The sequence below is a fragment of the Plodia interpunctella genome, chromosome 22 (genome assembly GCF_027563975.2).
Source record: "Plodia interpunctella isolate USDA-ARS_2022_Savannah chromosome 22, ilPloInte3.2, whole genome shotgun sequence".
Classification (NCBI taxonomy): domain Eukaryota; kingdom Metazoa; phylum Arthropoda; class Insecta; order Lepidoptera; family Pyralidae; genus Plodia; species Plodia interpunctella.
Genome location: NC_071315.1, coordinates 445,700 through 469,060, shown reverse-complemented (window position 1 = coordinate 469,060; position 23,361 = coordinate 445,700). Strand labels below are relative to the sequence as shown.

The 23,361-nt window shown below is 37.4% G+C and overlaps 1 protein-coding gene across 9 annotated transcripts in view; it reads right to left on the bottom strand.

Annotated features, from left to right (window-relative positions):
- LOC128680008 (protein 4.1 homolog) overlaps positions 1-23,361 on the bottom strand; it is a 79,647-nt gene that overhangs the window by 5,937 nt on the left and 50,349 nt on the right. For 3 of the 9 annotated variants that reach the window (XM_053762651.2, XM_053762650.2, XM_053762652.2), the window contains 9 exons: positions 23,034-23,219; positions 22,075-22,247; positions 14,413-14,507; positions 10,849-10,935; positions 9,492-9,597; positions 9,046-9,110; positions 1,707-8,702; positions 1,304-1,522; positions 346-447 (listed from right to left, as the gene is read on the bottom strand). In XM_053762651.2, the coding sequence (XP_053618626.1) occupies positions 346-447; positions 1,304-1,522; positions 1,707-8,702; positions 9,046-9,110; positions 9,492-9,597; positions 10,849-10,935; positions 14,413-14,507; positions 22,075-22,247; positions 23,034-23,219 (8,029 nt within the window). Of the gene's footprint in view, positions 1-345; positions 448-1,303; positions 1,523-1,706; positions 8,703-9,045; positions 9,111-9,491; positions 9,598-10,848; positions 10,936-14,412; positions 14,508-17,468; positions 17,805-22,074; positions 22,248-23,033; positions 23,220-23,361 lie in introns of those variants that run through there. The other 6 variants (XM_053762654.1, XM_053762653.1, XM_053762655.2 and 3 more) reach the window with 5 other exon arrangements.

Sequence of the window (23,361 nt, the reverse complement as noted above, 5' to 3'; positions counted from 1 at the left end):
GCTGCACACGACATCGATATACTCACTAGTTTATTGACACATCACACTATATTGTGATCTATGAACCTAAATTTAAAAACAAAGCTTTTTTTCGGATAATCCAGTCTATATTAGTATAAAGATCAACAGGGACTTACTTTTCTAATTTTATAGTTTTTGTTTAATATAGAAAACAAGTATAATACTCGAATAAAGAAAAAAGCTCCAATTCAATTGATATTATTATCACTACAACAACATATGGCACCACTTTCAGAGATGTGCCCAGACCTAATGGTATTTTTAGATGTGATTATTATTTTTTTAATATCAAGTATTATACTGATCATCCTTTGTTACACTCACATCTGTCAAATAATAGTGTCCTTCTCCTGCCCCTTCGTCGAAATCTATCGGTGTGCCGGAATCTCCGCTGCTGACTGAACTTTCTGAGCCCCGTCTTGTTAGCTGTGATCGTCCGTGATTTGGACCATATGATTAGGATTGGGGTTACCACAGGTATGAGGATTTGAGTGATATGGACAATAATATTGATATAATTAGGAACGTAATGATATAGACAAATTATAATGATGAAAATAACGTGCGAATCGGATCACCAGGTGACGTGATAAAATTATCACATATTGCCAAAGTTAAGTTCAAGTCAAAGAATAATTTTAAAATATATGCTTGTGTAAAAGGAAAATAGATATTTAAAGGATTTGGGAATGCGTTTAGTTTCATGCCGTTTTTATGTGTTATGGCAAGTCCGGAGTCAATCCATATGGCCCATTCGTGATGTGGGGGAGGGGAAGAAAACAAAAATCGAAATTAGAACAAAATTACATGCAAGGTTTGACAGTTCTTTCTGACATACTAATGAATTTGATTTTATATTATTTTCATATATTTACAGGCTCTTTAAGACTACTTTCATTAATTCCATTTAACATGCATTTAATTAAAGATTCTTAGTTTTCATTTTAAGATGTTATTTTAGATATTTTTAGCTCCCTAAATGTGTAACTTATAATGTCATAAATGTATAAACATTTTTTTATTTCTAGAAATATAAAGAATATAACATCATGCACCCTCAAAGACATTTTCAAAACACCTTTTCACAAAGGTATGGTTTCATAAATATTATTATAGCAAGAGCGAGGGTAGTCTTAAATAGCCATTTCAAAAGAACTGTCTAAAAAACAAAAGAACTGAAATTGAAAACAGAAACAAACTTAAAATGCCAGTTACATGCTATGATTAAAACATAAAATCATGATTTCGGAGTACATTGTTGAGATATTGGAGAGGATTTTACCTGATCTCCCGTTGTGACCATAGTTTTGACTTCTTGCGTCAAAACTCTTTGCTCTTGCCTTGTTGCCGATGAAGTCAGCGTGTGGGCTACGGTTTTTTCTTCCATTTGTTGAGTCTTCGCCTTCGTATCCAAATCATGATGTGTAGTAGCTGTTCTCGTGGTGACAGCTCTCGCAGTAACGTACGGGCTCTTCCCTTCCATCGGGTCAAGACTTTCAGCCTAGTTAGGGTTAAAAATCTAGCATGCTTACTATATACATGGAAATAGAAACATTGATCGCTACTGAAGCTAAGCTTTAAAAAAATCTAAATTAGGCCACAAAAAAGGAAAACAACATTTAAAATCGGGGTGGCGTCTCATGTGCCAGTTATTATTTGAATCTAAGGTAATAAATGAAACGAACCTTATTTGTGTGCGTTGAGAAGGTAACCTCTCCGGTACCGAGATTTTCGACCTCTTGTTCGACATTGTGCGTGACTCCTTCATCATTCTTCGTGAGCAGTTGCTTCGTAGTAGTTTTCACGACTACGGGCGGCGTGGGTGTTTTTTTGCTTCGCTGCGAAATCGGGATCTTTGAGGATAAAGGAGTTGAGGATACATATCCCTGATGTCTTATGTGTTCGCTCGTTGTATATTCTGTGAAGGATTTTGGCTCATCGCCACGCGCTGGACTTTCATCTTTACCGAAAGTTGAGAATTTGTGAGTATTCACCGTTTGGATATCGATATTTGCCGGTAAATCTTGTGTTTCTTTCTCTATCGTGTAATTGCCGCTCTTGTCTTCGAAGTGAGAAGGATCTATTTGAGAGTAATGTAATATTAATTGTCCTGTGACAGGGTCTCTGACAGCTGTGCTTGGGTCTATGTCTCCTGTGTCGGGGTCAATGTCACCGTATTCTGTTTTTATCCTACCTGTTACTGGGTCAATCTTGCCTGATAACGTCATAGTTTGCGTTACTGTAGTTCTTGCGCCTTTGAGCCTTGGATCATCGGGGTCTACGTCGATGGTTTCGCCAGTTATTGGATCAACAATTTGGTATAGATATACTGTTTTAGTTGTAATAATTCTGCCTGTAGTTTCGTCAATCGTACATTCCTTAGGATCGACTTCTTTGACGCGACCTTTGTCGTCTTTTTGCGTGATGACATAAATTCTAATTATTATTAATCTACCCGTTTTAGGATCGATCTTTCCTAGTTTAGTGTAAATTTCACCAGTGCCAGGATCGACTTGGGAGGCAGAGTATAATGGTTGGTTATCTTCATCAACTTCACCTGTAGCTGTGTATATTTGGCCATTGATTGGATCCACTTTGACGAGAGATTTGTCAATGTCTGTTGTCCTGACGATTGTACCAGTTTTCGGATCCATACGACCGTAAATGGTAATGATGTAGCCAGTGACTGGGTCAACTTGCCCCGCAGTGTAGAGTGTTTCGCCAGTTTGAGGATCTTTGGGTCCAGCTATCCAAATTTGGTTTGTCTTCGGGTCAACTTTAACATTCTTGGGATCATTAGAGACAATTTGTTTGCCTGATACGGGATCGACTTTGTTTTGGATTATTCTCAAACATATCATCCTTCCGATATCCTTATCAGGTTTACCAGATTTCGGGTTGACTTGTCCACTTCTGAGTAAGAATTGTCCGGTAACTGGATCGACTTTGAGCTCCTTGCTCTCAAATTTACCTGTCTTTGGGTCGTTATATGTGACAGTTCCTTTGACAAGATCGATTTGACCGTATTTGGTGTCGATTTTATTGTTTTCTGGATTGAATTGTCCGGTAGAGCTTTCAATAACTGAATGCTTAGGTTCTATAACACCTTTCTTGTTATCAACCTTGCCTACAAACGTGGTAACCTCAACTACTGGATCGATATGAGTTCCAACCACTATGCATTGGCCAAGATTAGGGTCAACTTTTCCAGTCTTAGGATCTACCACTCCTGCAATAGTTATCTGTCCATTGTTTTCATCAATAGTGACAGGCTTGGTATCTTGAGTTCCTAATGTATTCGTCGTGAAAATTACGCCGTTTGAAGGATCAATAACACCATATTTTGTTGAAATATGACCAGTGTCAGCGTCAACTTTGCCTTTTGTATGTTCAATGGAACCTTCCTCAATTATAACTCGTCCACTTCTAGGATTAATAGGGCCAGTAATAGTTGTAATTTCTACAACTGGATCGTCTTGTTTAGCGACGCTAAGAATCATGCCTAAATTGTTATCAATCTTTCCAGTTTTCGGGTCAACCGCTCCCGATGGAATGAAGATTTGTCCAGTTTCGGCTAAAACAACTCCTTCTTTTGTCTGTTTCTGACCAGCTGGATCACTGATCACAATATGACCCTTACGTGAGTCAATAACACCATATTTGGTTTCAATAAGACCATTCGGATCGAGGATTCCTGTAAGATGTTCAACTTCTGCAGTGTGTAAGTCTGGTTTTTTAGTTTTAGGATCGACTTTAGTAAATATTACCATGATTTTAACAATCTTCCTCTTTGGTGGAACTGGTGGAGGAGCCGTTGTTGGTTTGACTGGTGAAGTTCTTTGAAGGACTGAGCTTATGGGTGAAGCTTGTTGTATTGGCGATGAAGTACGCACAGGTGACTGAATAGGACTTTGAACTGGCGTGTGAGTAGGAGTTTTTAATGGTGATGGGGTCGGCCTTGCAGGTGATACACTAGCTCTGGAAACTGGTGCTACTTTAGACAACACATTTTGCTTATCAACAATTAACAACTGCTGAGCAAATGTAGGATCTACTTTGCCCGTCTTAGGGTCGACTATTCCCGAAGTTACGACAAAATTGCCCGTTTTCGGATCGATATCTGCTTGTTTCAGTTCTTGTTTACCAGTGACGGGGTCTTTGTAAAGAATTTGGCCTGATCTTGGATCGATAATACCGAAATCGGTATGAATCTTTCCGTCTTCAGCGCTGACGAAACCTTTAGAGGCATCGATAGTTCCAGTTTCTGCGTCAACTGTTTTGGTGTAAGGATCATATCTGCTTGTTACAATAACTAAACGGATTTCTCCTTTAGAGACCGGCTTGCTATGTGGAACCACAGCTTTATTTACAATGCTGTATTGTTGTACTAGATTAGGATCAATTCTGCCTGTGGTCGGATCAACAACTTGGCCGCTCACAGTCAAATGACCGGTAGCTGGATCAAGTTTAGCTTTCTTAATTTCTTGTCTGCCTGTCCTTGGGTCTGTTACAATGATTTCTCCAGACGCAGGATCTACTACACCAATAGCTGAACGAATCTTTCCATCGGCACTTAATGTGCCAGGAACACTGTCTACGTGACTTTGAGTCATATCAAGTTTCATTGTTCTTGGATCGTACCTGGTTGTTATAACCACAAGATGAATTTCTCTGTCAGATGGTTTTGATTCCTTCTCAACGATACTAAGTTGTTGTGCTAGCGAAGGGTCAACCTTTCCAGTCTTGGGATCAACTACTCCGGTTATTAAAATCAGATGACCAGTCTTCGGATCGGGGAATGCGTATTTAGTATCAGCTTTCCCTGTCTTCGGGTCAACCTGGTCAATTTTCCCAGATTTCGGATCTATAACACCGAAATTAGTGTGAACTCTTCCATCAGAAGCAATAACTCCATTTGAAGTTTCAACTACACCATTAGGGTTTTCTAATCTTTTGTTTTTAGGATCATATTTGCTTGTGATAATAACTAATTGGACTTCCTTGCCTTGTACTGGTGTGAAGGTATCTACAGGTTTCTCTACAACACTTATCTGTTGCCCTAATGTAGGATCAACTTGTCCTGTATGAGGATCAACTACGCCTGATGCAAGCACCAAATTTCCAGTCTTGGGGTCAACAGTAGCTTTCTTTACTTCTTGTTTGCCCGTGATAGGATCTGTGATAACTATAGTACCATTTTTAGGATCAATCGCGCCGAAGTCAGTGACAATATTATCATCGTTTCCAACTTTTCCGGGGATAGTATCGACATGCGCATTAGTAAGATCGAATTTCTTGGTTTTAGGGTCATATTTAGATGTAACAATTACTAAGTTAACCCATCTCTCGGGAATGCTTGGCCGAGCACCTTTTTCGACTACAGTTAACTGTTGAGCTAATGATGAATCGGTTTTACCAGTTTTAGGATCAATGACTCCAGAAGTCAATAGCAAACTGCCTGTTTTTGGATCAGATATAGCTTGCTTGACCTCTGGCTTGCCAGTTTTAGGGTCAACGCACTCAATTTTTCCTGTCTTAGGATCGATAGTACCGTAATTGGTATGTATTTTGCCGTCAGAGGCAATAATACCTTTAGATGTCTCAACATGGCCGTTAGGGTTGTCAAGTCGTTTATTTTTACTGTCATATTTGCTTGTGATTACGACTAACTGCACCTCTTTGCCTGGCACCGTCGTGAATTTGTCTTTAAGCTTCTCCACCACACTTATTTGTTGAGCAAGTGATGTGTCCACACGTTTTGTAGCCTGATCAACTACACCCGAAGTCAAAAGTAGATTTCCTGTCTTTGGATCAACAGATGCCTTTTTAACTTCTTGTTTGCCAGTAACTGGGTCTGTCACGATAATTTCGCCACTATGTGGATCAACTAAACCGAATTCCGTGCGCACTTTATTATCAGGTTCAATTTTTCCAGGAAAAGTATCCACATGTGCATTAGCGGTATCTAATTTCTTACTTTTAGGGTCATATTTAGATGTAACAATTACTAAGTTAACATATCTTTCAGGAGTGCTTCTCCGAGCATCTTTATCTACAATGGTGAATTGCTGTCCAAGAGAAGAATCCGTTTTTCCTGTATGAGGATCAACGACGCCCGATGAAATAATCAAATAACCGGTCTTAGGATCTGCGACAGCTTGTTTTATCTCTTGTTTTCCTGTTTTAGGGTCAACAAGCTCAATCTTTCCAGTTTTAGGATCGATAATACCGAAATTAGTATGGACTTTGCCATCCCCAGCGACGATTCCACGAGACGTCTCAACGGCTCCGTTCGGATTATCTAATCTTCTGTTCTTAGGATCATACTTGCTTGTAATCACGACAAGCTGTACCTCCTTTCCAGGTATTAACGCAAATTTATCTTTAGGCTTGTCTACGATTGTGTACTGTTGCCCTAAGCTTGCGTCTACGTGGCCAGTCCGTGGGTCAACTACTCCAGATGTCAGTAAGAAATTCCCAGTCTTGGAATCAAATATTGCCTTTTTAACTTCTTGTTTGCCTGTGATAGGATCGACTTTTGTGATTTCGCCAGTGTTAGGGTCAATTACACCAAACTCTGTAATTATTTTATCATTATCGTCAATTTTACCAGAAATAGAATCTACATGAGCATCAGATAGGTCCAACTTTTTACTCTTAGGGTCATATTTAGATGTTACAATGACTAAATTGACAAGTCTTTCTGGAATGCCTTTAGGAGCGTCTCTATCTACAATGCTCAATTGTTGACCGAGTCCAGAATCAACTTTACCGGTCTTGGGGTCAACGACTCCAGAAGTAACAATATAACTTCCTGATTTCGGATCCACTATAGCTTGCTTGGAATCCCGCTTTCCTGTCTTGGTATCTGTGAAATAGATTTTGTCTGTTTTAGGGTCTAGAACTCCAAAGTTTGTATGAATAGAGCCATCTTTATCGCTGATTATTGCGCGAGATATTTCTACAAATCCATTAGGATTGTCTAATTTCTTACTCTTTGAATCATATTTAGCTGTGATAGCTACCAACTGAACTTCCTTTCCTGGTAACGAAGCAAAAGTATCTGTAGGTTTATCAACAATGCTGTATTGTTGGGCTAATTTGGTATCCAATTTGCCAGTTCTCGGATCAATTACTCCAGAAAGTAGTAATATATTTCCAGTTTTAGGGTCAACCTGTGCGCTTTTAACTTCTTGTTTTCCTGTATTTGGATCTGTGACCACAATTTCTCCTGTTCTCGGATCAATAACTCCGTATTCTGAATAGATTTTGCCATCACTGCCACTGAGCACTCCTTTGACGGCATCCACATGAGCAAATGATGGATCTAACTTTTTAGATTTCAAGTCATATTTGCTTGTAACTACGACTAATCTTACTTCTCGATTTGCCTTCGTAGCGTCTTTTTCAACAATGCTAAACTGCTGTGCTAAAGATGAATCAACTTTTCCTGATTTGGGGTCAGTAACTCCAGTCGTAACTGTAAGATTGCCAGTTTTATTATCGACATAGGCTTGTTTAGGATCAAGTTTACCCGTTTTGGGATCTGTGTAATCAATCTTCCCTGTTCTGGTATCAATAGGACCATAATTTGAACTGACTACACCATTTGGGCCTACTACAGCCCTAGAAACTTCGATATACCCATGTGATGCGTCTAATTTCTTATGTTTTCCATCATATTTACCAGTAATAACGACAAGATCGACTTCTCTACCAGGTTTAGCACCAACTTTATCTGCCGATTTCTCAACGAAACAATACTGTTGAGCTAATGTTGGATCAATTTTGCCTGTCTTGGGATCGACGACACCGGACGTAAACAATATGTGTCCAGTTTTCGAATCAACGTGTCCATTTTTAACTTCTTGTTTACTAGTAGCGGGATCTGTGTAACTGATTTGCCCAGATTTGGTATTTATTAATTCTTTTTCGGTCTGAATTTTACCATTAGCTTTATTCAACGTTCCTTTTGTGATGAGAATAGTTCCGTTGGCGTCATCGAGTTTCTTATTTTTAGAGTTATATTTGCCAGTGATGATAACAATTTGTATTTCATTCTCCGGTTTGGCTGCCACGGGTACAGCAACGGCTGCTTTCACAGGGGCCTCGTGGTGGGCTCTTTCAGCATCTAATAATGCTAAAGTAGGATCAACGAGATTCGCTTTAGCTTGTTCTTTAAGCGCTGCTGATTGTACGTAATCAATGCCTGGAGTTTTAAGCTTGCTCGGATCATCAGGTGTTTTGCGTTTTTCAGCACTTTCTGCGACTTTCTTCTCTTCTCCTGGCGCATAATTAAAGGCAAGACCTGCCTTTTTAGTAGCAGGGCTTTGTGACTCATTAAGTTCTCGTTGTCTTTCTTCATTGATAGGTTCTTTTTCGTAGCTAAATGCTCCTTGGATATACGGCTTAGAACGAGTTGGACTCTTTTCTGTATCAATGTATTCGTAAGGTTTAGTGAACCCAGGTTTTTCCTGTTCTTTGACAGGACTCTTTTCTCCAGAAGTGTCAAGGTTAGAACTTTCATTGGACGTATCAAGCACAGCTTTCGCTTTAGGGTCTTTGACCTTCTTTTCTTTTTCTTTCGGTGATTTACTTCTTGCTTTAGGCGACTTTTCTTTTGGAGATTTGTCTTCTTTCGGCGACTTCTCTTTCTTGCCACCGAATAACCCGAAACCTCCCTATAGGGCCAGGATGGGGGGGGGGGGGGTAGGAAAGGAAAACAAAAAAATAACGAAACAATTAAAAAAATAACATTAACGGTGTGTTGTATGAATTTTCTGAAAACATATATTTGACAATTTTCAAACTTATACAACAGTGCGAAATTAATATTAAAAAATGCAATATGCATGCACTGCTATGCGTACTCTAACATTTACTTATGTACAGAAAATTGTATGATACACTAACAACTACTTTTGAGACATCACATCTGAGTTGAGTCAAAAATGCCCGATCGTGTCTACCATTCTTGCGAATATTGACAAATTGGATTATCATTGTGTGAGTTGTGGCACTTACCTTGGATTTTTTTGGAGTGGTGTCGACGTTGTTTGTGATACCAGGGTCGCTGGATGTGTCCGTTCCTGAAATATTATGGACAAATATTCATTCAAATACACTGTCAGAATTACTCAACTCAGTAATTTTGGGTATTAGATTTTTCTATATACCATATCAATATATCGTCTTTAGTTCACAGAGTAGCTTAAAGGATTTAACGAGCAAATAACTTATCGAAAGATACAAATATTTAAAGTTTGTCTACGACTTCTCATTCTCCCCTTTAAGAAAGTATGGAGCAACTAGCCGTTGACCGCAGCTCCGGCCAAGGTAGCCTGTATCTTAAAGGTCATTAGCGCTATATCTATTCCAAATTGCATCATAATCGGCGCAGCGGTATATCGCTGAAAGCGTGACAGACAAAGTATAACATTTATAATATTAGTATGGATTTAAATTATTACCGTTTTCTGCCGGCTTCTTCTGTTCTGCTACTGCTACCTTCTTCTCCTCTTTCTCCTTCTTCTCCGGAGCTGTTGGCATCACTTTCACTGCCCCCGGCGGAGGTTTCTAGAATAACAAAACGTTCGTTTTTAAGAATTGTTTATACCCAAGATGGCGGGTAGTGTAAGTATTTTCTTTGCTGCGACGATTAAAAATATATTAAAAGTTTAATGGCATAAACTAGTTTGAATTTTAACTTTAATTAATTGTTGGAATACCTAGTTATAACTTATGATTCCTCTGTGAATAGTGCAATAAAGACTTCATCTATTTATCTATTTGGTCTGTTAGTTGTTAGTATGTCTATGGCTAATTTTGTGAACTAATATGTATATAGAACAGTGCACTAAAACAATTAGAAAAGATGACACTATTTCCTAATTTTATAAGAAAATGAATGAGGAATGGAAATTTAAGACGGATGATTGAAACTTGCAAATTTGACGTGAAAAAATGGCCGTGAAGGTCTACATACATATATTATCAAGCTTGTTTCCCATGGGGGTAGACAGGGACTAGGGATTTCCACTTGCTACGGTCCTGACAAATTTCACTCGCTCGTACACTGTTCGGTTACGGGTGCTCTAATATCTCCCTTACAAATGAGATCCGAACCTCGTTGCAGCCTGATGGTCTAATCATTACATAGTATAAAACAAAGTCGCTTCCTGTCCCTATGTAATCTTTAAAACGCAACGGATTTTGATACGTGTATATTTTTAATAGACGAATGATTCAAAATGTTTATATGTATAATTTAGCTTTAGCCCGCGGCTTCGCCCGCGAAAATTTCCGTTTCCGTGATGAAAGGTACCCTATGTCCTTCACCATACTTTAGATTTACATGTATGCAAAATTTCTAAAAGATTGCTCCAGTAGATAGACCGTGAATAGATAACAAACGAACTTACTTTAGCATTTACAATATTAGTTAGATAGTTGATTATGTTGACTTTTTCTTTAAATCCAATTTGTATACAATTTAAATTTTTCAAATATTATCCGAGGACACTCAGGGCGCCAGCTCAGAATCGGCTGCTACTCCCGGTGGGTAGCGTTTAACTGAGCTGTAGCCTATTTGTGCACTGTGACACACAAATTCATGTCAGTTTTGTTATATGTTTAGTGTAGTTAGTTTTTTTTATATTTAATTATTATCACGTAAATTGTGTGTTAAAGCAGCAAATAAATAATTTGTCTATCTATCTAGTTAGAACACTGCACCAGTGCGAAGCCGAATCAAGTAGCCAGTTTCTTTATAAACGTATTTGACAAGTTTCATTCATCCATTGTTATGTAGGTGATGAGTGATAGCACCTTGTCTCCGGGCAGGCCGGGCAAGTACTCGCCCTCGAGCGAACTCGCGGACGACGCGCTGAACGTGCCGCCGGAGCGACGGCGCAGCTGTCCGGCCGCGTGCGCAATGTTATGGGTTAGACAGCTTTATAGAATATCTTATTATGCTGTTGTGTTTAGGGTTAACTTCGTGCAGGAATACGTCGATTGAAAGCAAACATTCCAATTTTAAAAATCTCGTGACATTTCACAAATATTGCCATTGTTGATACGGTCGGAACGAAAATGGGAAACATTTGACTGAATTTAAATAACAGTTAATAATTTACGTTACGATTTGAAAAATTATAACTTCAAATATATATTGATAATAAATTAGTTCTTGTATTATCAAAGTTATAATGTTTATTTAAGAAATCATTTTTCATTAACAGAAATCCCTGATTGACTCATAGGTTACAAAATTTTTTTGGGAAAACCATTTTGTAATATTTATAAAAGCATAATAAACGTATTCTCTTTTAGCATGATGACAAACATTACGAAAAAGCCAATTGACACCACACATGCATTAATTATAATAAGTCGTAAAATGTTACATGTTACATAGTAATGGGACTTAGCACTGAAATTTGGATTCTTCAAATGGAGATTTAGTCTTGCTAACACATAATCCTTCCATTTTAAGATGTCACGACTTTAAGTGACATTAATTTATTGCTAATACACTTAATTATATGCGGATAATGTGTGTAGCAAGTAAACTGGCAATACATTATCGCGGTTCAGTTTGCCGAACTTTACGGATTCGGTATACATTGCTGGGTTTTCATTGCGGTAAATAAAGGCTATCGTAAAAACTACGCAATGTTCATGGATTCGCGTCAGCATCTGTTTAATTTCGGCGATAATGTGTAGCCAGCAGTGGACATCGTTTCATTCATTATATCCAAACTTACTATTATCCTGATCTGGTCGCAGCCGCAGAAAATAAACAAAACGTGAGTGCTAAGTCCAGTTACCGTACTAATAATAATCAACAGATGGCGCCTCTATATTAGAACTATAAATTTACTAAGGATATATTTAAAAACCTCTTCAATATTGCTCGAAATGTTCGTCTGTGCCACATTATACAAGCTTTTTGTCTACATGATCAGTCAACGATAGTTATCAATCTTTCGTATGGTAACCACTAAATCGCGAGAAAAAAATCAGCCTATAACAAAATCAAATGCCAAAATCGAGGAAAATGTACGGCTCACATGATTTTTTTCGCGATTTCGGTGTTACGCCCATATGAAAAGTTTATTTATTTATTTATGTGTACACAGTAGTAGTCATAGTGAGATACTGTTTGTAGACCCAAATAAATGAAAAAAAAAAATGAAAATATAAAACTTATAAATAGGAAGATAAGTGTAAAAGTTGTTCAGTATGGACTACAGGGTGACTTTTTTATCAGCTGTGATAAAAAAGTCACCCTGTAGATATACTGATATAACTATTACGGTACTATACGCTATTCGCATCTAACTATCGAGCCGATTCGCTGTGCGACGCCGCACCGTTGCGACGCAACAACAACCGCACCGAACGTGATTGGTTCGCTGTGTCTCACATCGAAATCTTTCAGCGGTCGACATCGAATGGCAAAGTCACACTACGGCCTGTGGTATTTTTTTCGACATATTGGCTCACATTTGTCGATATCAAGTGTGTTGAAAAAGGTATAACAAACGCGCGCATTGATCAATACTCGGCTTTATTATTGCGCTCCGGTTCACGCCCCGTGTTTAATAATCAACAATTGTATCATAATGTATAGTGCATTCACATTCCACAAAACATCTAATTGACGATCTCGGCGGCGCAGTGGTAAAGTGCTTGCCTCTGAACCGAGAGGTCCCGGGTTAGATCCCCGGTCGGATCATGATGGAAAATGATCTTTTTCTGATTGGCCCGGGTCTTGGTTGTTTATCTATATAATGTATTTGTTATAAAATATAGTATCGTTGAGTTAGTATCCCATAACACAAGTTTCGAACTTACTTTGGGGCTAAATTATCTGTGTGATTTGTCCTAATATATTTATTTATATTTATCTAATACAAAAGCGCCATATACAAATGTTTTCTAATACATGATAATAAGTTTAGTATTGACTATGTAAAGATGACATTAGTCATGTTATGTAGTATGTCATGCGTGACTCATTTAGTTGTAGTGTGAATGATAATAACATTTATAAGACTATAGTAGAGATGAATCAGGTATAGAAGTTCATTATAGTCCATTCTATATCACTGGTAAAGATAATGTTGACTTATTTCCCGCGTCCCTGAAGAATGGACGATAACATACTTTTCTACTTGCCATAGCTATAAATGTATATCTATATAATATTCTAGAAAATCGACTACATTCAAAATTATGTTACAAGAAAATAAAGTAAAAATTTTCGCACAAAAAAAAATTACACATCATACTCAACGCGTCTAATAAAGACAACTGTATAACGAGACAGTAAATCAATTTGAATTCATTATAATAAATGGACAACACTCAACGGCCCACACTAAGCACGCTAGTACCGTGGTTCTGATGGACACAAACACAACGCACCCAGAGCCGTTCATAAAGATGTGTGGCAAAACGATAATTTTTAAACTAAGATATGTTTCGACACGGCATTTGGCATTGATAGAACGAGACAAAACATACTTTAGCTTATAATATGTTTTAACTTTTTTATGAACAATTCAATAGAAATATTTGCCCGCGCTGGGAAAGTAACCAGTACGTCCAAATAGCGACCGGGCCGCCATCCACCACGCCACGGAGATACGTGCCTGGCCGTTGACAGAGTTATGTAATAGTAACATATCGGTATTGTGGCGGGTGTTTACTTTCATTGTGTAAAGAGACACTGTTGTGGCTTCACAGGGTGTTGTCATATACATATACTTATCTTTACATATTAGAAAATAAAGCCCTCTGACGCGAAGATATATATATATATATATATATATATATATATATATATATATATATATATATATTCCACGAAAATGTACAAATCTTCTGTTCGCGTTAAAATCAAAAACTATATTTTCATGCAGTTTTAACAAATAGATTCGATAGAGCGTGATCGCTAGTATACAATATTCATCATATAAAAATGTAACAACAAGTATGTCTTGTATTGTACGTATGAACTAAAAAATAACTAGACGCATTTTAGTACGGTTTTCAGAAATAGTGTGGTTCCTGAGAGAGGTTCAAATGTATAATGGATTGTTTTTAACCAAGCGAAGCCGGCGCGAGTACGGTATAGTGTAAACAACAAAAAGTATAATATCCTCAGTGGTTAAAGTGCTTGCCACTGTACCGAGAGGTCCCGGGTTCGATCCCCGGTCGGGTCATGATGGAAAATGATATTTTCCTGATTGGCCCGGGTCTTGGATGTTTATCTATATATGTATTTGTTGAGTTAGTATCCCATAACACAAGTCTCGAACTTACTTTGGGGCTAGCTCAATCTGTGTGATTTGTCCTAATATATTTATTTATAATTATTTGTACCTTATCTTTGATGCCGGGCCTGGGCGCAGGTTGGGGCGGCATGGTGTGCCTCTTAGCCGCTTCTGGGGGCATTGCGTCATCCTTCTCAGCAAGAGCTGAAATAAGAAAAAAAAAAAACATTAAAAAAACTTCAATGTGCAAGATTAAACATAATATGTACTAATTACGGACTTAAACTAATAGGGCAGCCTCTAAATATAACATATTTGAAAATAAATAATAAATATATCTTTCTCTCTCGTCTTCCCCGAGATTCGCGAGGCTGTGGCGTCTCAAAGCCCGAGATAAACATAATAAATGGTTAAAATTATGAAAGATTCAGTTGTGATTTTACAACTGCCTGTCTTGCGTCAACGATCCTTGAGAATGCTATTGTTACATATCAGCTCCCAAGGCACATGTGTCTTGACCTTAGTCGCCTCGTACGACGTCCATGGTAGGATGTTGAGTTAGTTATTAACTGGCCCAAAGAAAATATGATCCGTGGACCAGCTAATAACTTTTTCATATTCTAGTGATTATCTGTGGTGGATTAGCCTCGGTTGTGGCCCAGTTAATTACTTCGTAAAACACTAGGATACAAGTGGCCCATTGTAATTAAAAATAATAAACGTATAGGCATTATTTAAATATTGCTAATTCCAAATCTATAGTTTAAAATTAGACTCGGTTTTTTCATTAAAAAAAAAACTTTTATTTATTTGGGGAAAATAAAACCCGTGTATAGAAAAACAACAAATTAATTTTTCAGGTTTGATGTAACATTTTATAATAAACGTTATTACTTCATTTTAATTATTCATATACAAAATGGTAATAAAATGTGGTAGGACCAGTCCAAAATATCCATCCGATTTCCAGATATCCTCTCATCACTGAAGTTAATCTTATGCCCTCAGACTCGAACAGATGCCGTCGCGAATGAATGCACCTTGTATAGTTTGTATAACAGCTTTTATTTACAGCAATGAAAAAACCGGCAATGTATGCAGAATCCACCGATAATTTAGCATAGCCGGGATCGAACTATCGGAATTATTACGCGAAAAGAATCTCACGCGTGCAGACATAGTTAAAATATTTACATTCATGCGATGCGCAGATTGTAAACACACACAATGTTTCTCAATTCTCACCAGTGATATAGGGGAACAAATATACGGCCACGAATCAAATCAAAAATTCTTCTTTCAACTTAAGATTGACTTCCTCCGGAACTATTTAAATTAAAATGTTTTTATTTGAGAAACATTATATAATTATGTTCGAATTGTTGAAAAACAAGATTTTTTTTTTCAAAAATGTCATTGTTCCCACAAAATTTATTGTCGTCGGAGAGATCTTGTGTCACTTAACGCCTGACTAAAAACCCATGTCAGTGCCGTGAGGAGTTCCCTCGTAGGGAGCCGATTCCAGGTAAACCATCAGATCATGCTTATCATAATAACGCATTGTCATGGAAACTGAAGCGAGCGACTTGGGAAATCTCAACTCTGTAAGTCAACTGGAAGTAGAAGAAATCTAACTAATCTAACTCGCAAGATTTGATCACAGACGGACAAGCAAACGTCGAAAACTAAATAAATAGTTAAGAAATAATTAACAGTCAACCAAAATATAGTATTTTAATTAAGCAGAATACAAGCCTTTTCAGCCGACAACTCTTTGGCGGAGCGGCAACAAAACAACCGCATCCCCAAAGAGTGTTGACGTTAGGCGGGCAGCCGGTCGTAAAATCACAGCCGAATTTTATGGATCCAGCTTGCAATCTAGACTCAAGTCTAAATTTAGCATTATCAGACCATTATCACATAGGTCATGTATAGTTTACAGACAGTCATACAAACACACAATATGACATCATATCATCGGATATTCAGGTCGCGATGGCAACAAATAGATTCAATTGAATGAGTTTTTAATGATTCTGAACTTACTATACTTCTACATATATACTTGTATACGAAGAATTCGATTCGTAAGAGACATATCAGGAATCAGGAGCACTCATAACCGGGAGAGTAATGAGTATAGAGGAAGCGAGAGAGATTTCTCAGGATTGTGACAAGTGAACATCTATCTCGGCCTAGTCTCTGCCTACCCCTATTCAAAATCAAAATCAAATCATTTATTCACAAATTAGGCCTTCACAGGCACTTTTTCACGTCATATTCTAAATTAAATAATGTTTACCAAAGCTACAAACTACTAGCATTTCGGAACGACCACTGCTGAGAAGAAATGCCGAAAGGAAACTCATTCAAACAGTGTTGGTCCCTATTATGCCAGAAGGGCTTACCATTTTTTAAATATAAATTTATGTATAATTTTTTATCAGTAATATAACATGTAAGTACACAATAAAGTACATGGTCAAAAGGTATACTGAAACATATTATGATTGTGATCAAGTGCTGATGAAAGGAAAATATATATACTTATTGGAAACAGACGTGATAATATGCATGTATGTAGTAAACTTCTACACTGATATTATAAAAACGAAGAGTTTGGTTGAAGGGAGACTGTTCAAAACTACTCAGTCGATTTCGAAATCAGAGGACTAAGAGACATAAGAGCAGCTAAATAGGCATTCCCCAGGAGGGTTGACACCATACAGTTGGCCGGTCGTGAAATCACAGCTGAATCTCCGAATTGCAAGGTTTATTTTGTTACGCCGTCAGACTCGGGCTTCGCAGTGACACAGCCCCGAATGAAACACGCAAGAAAAAGAAAGAAATCTATGATCTCATCGGTTAATTTATGCAGACTGTATTTGAAGATTTAACTGTATGTTTATCTTCTAAGCCCGGCATAAATCCATACAAAGGTGCGTTTGCGCCGGGACATCAATCCAACACTTATTGGACATTAAAACAGATATGAAACCGCTGAAAGTAGTTACTTCAAAATTTACAGAAAACTAATACTAAAACCTTTTATTTTAAACACCAGTGCCGTTTTTTTTTATAGAAAACTTGAATAACAACTAGAAGTAACTACAAAATTACGTATTTATAAAATATATATAAAATAAATTTGAAGTTAATACTAACTAGAAGCACAATTAGGCAGGCAATCTCGGAACACCATTTTCACAAATTTCTTCACACAAGTTCGCAAAAAAAGTCACTCAAAAAAAATAAACTATTTTCCACCTTTCTGCGTCAGTAACATTTGCATTTCAAATCTCAAATACAAATTCCAACACAAAAAAAAAATTAGAAATTCACTGTTCAAAATTTAAAATAATCCAATATTTAAATAATTAAAAAAATGAGAATCGCGCCATTACGCTTGAAAAATACAGGCCGTATATAAAAGAAAATAATCTTAGTATATATGCCACGAATTCTAAATTTGAGATCGAACCGCGCGCATACGCGTTGAAAACACAACTGGCCCCATACAGTATAGGTACAGAGATATGAGAGACGAATTCCGGGTTCGATTGTGAGTAAACAGTGTATTAATATCGATTACTTCATAGGCGTTGCACTTTCTTCTACTAGATCAGTGACGTCACTTTTAAGGAGAATATCGTCCCGAAAGAGACAAAAATCCAATGTCAATCATAAGTGAGGCTACTGCCAAAATAAACATAGTGTATAAATTATAAATATCTATTACTTCAGACAATGAAAGTGAGAGCATTATTGGGGAGGATTTTATGCAATAACTCGGGAATGTAAATAACATATTTTAATCCGAGCAGTATACAATCTATTCAAAGATATAATCAATCAAAAATTAATGTTAGGATTTTGCTCCGTAGTTACTTTAAGTAATCAACATATGTGTCAAAACTGAACTTCTTTTTATATTTAAGAGATATTTTTAACTTTCAAACTAACCTTCGGTATAAAACTCTTTTCTCAGCCGACATATGGCAGGAAAAGGTTTTTTGTTAGTTGTGGCGTGTGGTAACGCCCTAGAATAGGACCACAACATTACTTATTCTCCCGTTGATATAGTATGAGGCGACTAAGGGACACTTTTGGGACGACTAAGAGACACGAAAAGGATGTAGTCATTTAGAACGAATTCGGGACTGTTACACAGAGAAGCGCACGTGAAGATGAGAGACAGGGAGAGAGGGAGAGAGAGATAGAGAGAGAGAGAGAGAAAAGACAGCAAAACGAAAGGAAAGATATTGTAAATCTTCCTGTCTCAATACTGGGGAACATCATCCCCAGTGCAGATTGGCGTAGTGACGCCGTGAGTCAGTCACTGTTCAATTCGGCGAGGTCGTCAAGGACGTCTGTGTCAAAATGTTTGTACACTAAATGAGAGTATACGTATCAACTTATCACACTTATTTTGTAGCAAATCTTAGGGTATTGATGTAACCTCTTGAGAAATTTATTAAAGCAGTACGTTTAGTTGGTAGTAAAATCAAAATTACCTATGAATTATCGTTTTGTAAATTTATTATTTAACATGTGAATAACGTACTGGGTTATGTAAGTACAAACACTTTTAGTTTAAGATCATTTTGTTTAATCTTTTTTTATATAACTGTTTGTTATTCCTGAATAAATAAATTAAAAAATATATATGTAGATATTTGTTAATAAACAAAAGTTTGTGTTTATCGTAACTTAATAAACTACGTATACTACGAGTATATTATATCGTAAACGAACCGTACCAATAATGAAAGTGGTTAAATCGTGAATAAATTCAATGATGGATTTACGTCTGAGCGTAAACTGGAGGTACCCAAACTTGCCCGAGCACAATTGTTTTTTTTTTTACGTAAACTCATTTTTACTTTGTGAGTTTGTATGTTTGAGGCAGGTAATCTGTGAAACTACCGAACCGATTTCAAAAATTCTTTCACCATAAGACAGGTACATTATGCAAGATTGCTATAGGCCATATTATTTTATCTCAAAATTCCTACGGGAGCGAAGCTCCGGGCAACATCTAGTTACATATAACTTGCATTATGACATATATCAATTTAGAAGGCCCGGCGAGGTCGCCCGTGTGAAAAATATTAATAATCTTAATTACCGGCCACTTATTTAGCTAATTCATTGTTTACGCTGTAATTTTGAACAAAAGATGTGAATAGTTGATGACTTTGTCAACAAAAACTTTAAGGTCGTTTAAACTGAATTTGAATAATTAGATTTGGACAAAATATTTAGACAATAATATGACGACTTTGTAAAATAAGATATTTTTTATTATTTCAGATCTATAAATACTATACTAAAACCACTCTCTACCACAGTGGAAAGGTTTTTACCCTCTAAAAATGCTACTCATCACTGAAAACGACACCAAAAATCCGTAGAGTTGTTTACGAGTTAAAACTTCCTAGGGGCTCTCCAAAAATGTGTTTTCGTAAAAATTGCGAAATATTTTTTATTTTTATTTTATCCTTATATTTACCAAATATAATCGAAATTCGTCAATTACATTTTTTGAAATATTTTGTATCGCTACATAGTATAAAACAAAGTCGCTTCCCGCTGTCTGTGTGACATTTTGATGCAGGTTTTTTTAATAGATAGTGTGATTCCTGTAGAAGGTGTAGCTGTAACATAATAATTTATTATTGTTGTACCCGAGTGAAACCAGGACGAGCCGATAGCTTATAATAATAGTAAGATAGTGTAGTGAAGTGGAAGCGGTTAAGACGCCCGCCTGTGGATAGAAAAGTCCCAGATTAGAATCCAACTCGTGCCACATGAATTTGTATACCAATCTGACTCATGTATAGTAGTTTTCATCGACCACCACTTGCTTCCGGTGAAGGAAAACATCGTGAGGAAACCTGCACACTGGTTGATTATGAACTTGTGTGTGAAATGGAGAAAGCAATGGCAAACCACTCCATTAATAAAGCCAAGAAAGTTGTTATGTGTGTTTCATTCCACGTAATGGCCACGACCCTCAGCCATGAGGAATACGACTATGAAGAAGCATATGTGCAACTACTTAATCAACTTTTACAATGCGAGCGGGATTACAATCTGTTTATGATAGAAACAATTATCACGGTTGCAAATAGTATCCAATGTCATTTATTTCAAGCGATTGTGTTTGGCAGTAGATGCATTTTTTTAGGAAACCACTTGTAAATGCGTCATGCGTATTTCATACTACTTATGTAAGTACTAATTATACCGAGAAGCATCGTTTTCTCACATCGATAAGTCTGAAAAAGATCATTTTCCACGCTGACCTGACCGGGGATTGAACCCGGGACCTCCAGTGAAGCATCCAGTGTGCTTGACCACAGATGTCTAATAAAAATATCCCTCAATCGCCTCTTATGAATTACATGGGATAATAAACACCGAAATGTCAATAACTAAAAGTTGGAATATGCATATACAAAGCAAATGTGTATTTGTTTATATCATACTTTCTTCCCAAACCGTCTTGAATCGATTCACACGTTGAGAAGTAATAAAAATTCACATCGATTTGGCGTGCGATTCCCATTCGTTATGTAAACATTGTATCGTGTCCAGAACTGAGTGAAAACATACGTTTTTCTCGGGAAATTTTGTGATTCCAAAAAATATTGTTTATATTCAAATCTACGAGATTAGCAGAACGTATCGTAATAAAAATTTATATGGAGAAAAAAAAACGAACAGCTACTCTGTCATATGTATGGGAACTATCATACAAATTTTGACGTCACATTCTCGTAAAATTTCATGCCTGCCAATACCATATTGTATGACGTATTATGATACGTAATGATGTAAATTGTGTACATATAGATATATTACTCAGTTTTTATCCCGTAGTCGCCTTGTCCTACATTCGATTATAAGGAGTTGAATCAATAAAAATAATTTCAATGTTTCAAGCATTTTCGTTTGTCCCTTTGCGCGAGCGCCATAACGCATCTCTTCAATCGCTGCATTCACACAACACAATATTGACTTCTTAATATTGAAACACAATAAATATAGATTTTTGTAGGAATGTTAAGTTCGAGGCGTTTGTTTCCCGCCTTATAATATCACGCACAATACATATACACACCGTCCATAGATCTTAAAGACAGTTGTCTGGACTTGTCAATCTGTGTAGATACTGTACAGTCACCAGTCATATTCCAACAAAACACCTATCTATGCGACAGAGTGCGGGTAATCAAAGATTCGTGTGGACAATAGTGTTACGTGATTGTATATTTCGTGGTAGGCCTTCAGTCGCGGGATTAGGGCGTTGCGCTGGCTCCGAACGTGTCTGTGCGGATATTATGTAAAATCACCGTTGATAGACCGACCTCGGTGGCGCAGTGGTAAAGTGCTTGCCTCTGAACCGAGAGGTCCCGGGTTCGATCCCCGGTCGGGTCATGATGGAAAATGATCTTTATCTGATTGGCTCGGATCTTGGATGTTTATCTATATATGTATATGTTATAAAATATAGTATCGTTGAGTTAGTATCCCATAACACAAGTCTCGAATTTACTGTGGGGCTAGCTCAATCTGTGTGATTTGTCCTAATATATTTATTTATAGATCAGTTATCTGGACTTATCAATCTGTACGGATATTTTATCCACTCACCGTTCATAGACCTGGAAGACAGCTGTCTGTATGACAGAGAGCGCGGGAATATGTGCTATCGTTGCCCATCGCTGGCTCCGGACTTGTCTGTGGGTATATTATATCGACTCACCGTCCATAGACCTGGAAGACAGCTGCCTGTGCGACAGGGTGCGGGTAAAGTGCGGCGGCGCGCGGGCGACGGGCGCGGCGCGGGACTCGTAGTGCGTGCGGCCGCTGTAGCGGAAGCGGGAGCCCAGACGCGGGAACAGACTGCTGCCCTTCGCTGGCTCCGGGCTCGTCAGTCTGGTCACAAGCCACAATAGACCGTTAGCCATTTATCTTTATTTCTTGTCGATTAACTCTATCACTTAACATCACGGACGGATTCGACTGGTTTAACTATTTGTTTCTCATTTTCAGATTCTTTAACGCAAATCACAGATACAAAAGACATCCTTACATTATTATAAAACAAAGTCCACTGTCGCGTCAGTCTGTTCGTGATAAACACAAAAACCGCAGCATGGATTTTCATGCGGTTATCACCAATAGATAGTGTGTTTCCATAGGTGTATAATTTATTATACTGTCACTCGGCTCAATCTATCGAAGGAGAGATATCCCGCGGCATCCCTTAACCCGCTCTCAGAGCACTTGGATCTAACCACCGAATAAAAATCAGCTGTTCCGTACAAAATACCTAACTTGAAGACCCTAGACGAAATAATATCAATGAATGAATGAATAACTTATTTATTTAAGTAGGTAGCCGTGACTCATATTTGTTAGTAACACTTGTATCTATGGTTAGTAAATATAATAATAAAAATAATACCCATGTAATATAAATAACCTTAATAAATAAACTAGATGTTACCCGGGGCTTCGCTCCCGTGAGAATTTTGAGATAAAACATAGCCTATAGCAATCTTGGATAATGTAACTTAATAATTGTGAAAGATTTTTTTTTTGTGAAGAATTTTCGAAATCGGTTCGGTAGTTTCGGAGACTATCCGCTTCAAACATACAAACTCACATAAACGCTAACTTCTTTATAATAATAGTAATAGACAAATAAAGTTCGTTTACCTAAAGAACGTGTGATGTTCAACGCAAGTTTTCCATAGCTTCTTAGCAGCGCGGTGGTTGGCCAACTTGAAGCCGACCGTGGACTCGAACTGTTCGAATTCTCCAGGTCGCAGCTTCACGTAGAAGTTGTGTCGCTTGTAGCTGATCTTGAGGATCTTCGGCCACGCGAAGCGGTTTATGCGTAGTCTGGTGAAGATATAGCAATTACAAGATTTTCGTCTAAAGGTAGGTGAAAGTTAAATCGAGGCTTCGAGAAATAGTACAATATTTATTTACTTTTTTTTCACTTTTCAATTTTTTGGTAAATTAGGCTCTAATTAGGAGATGT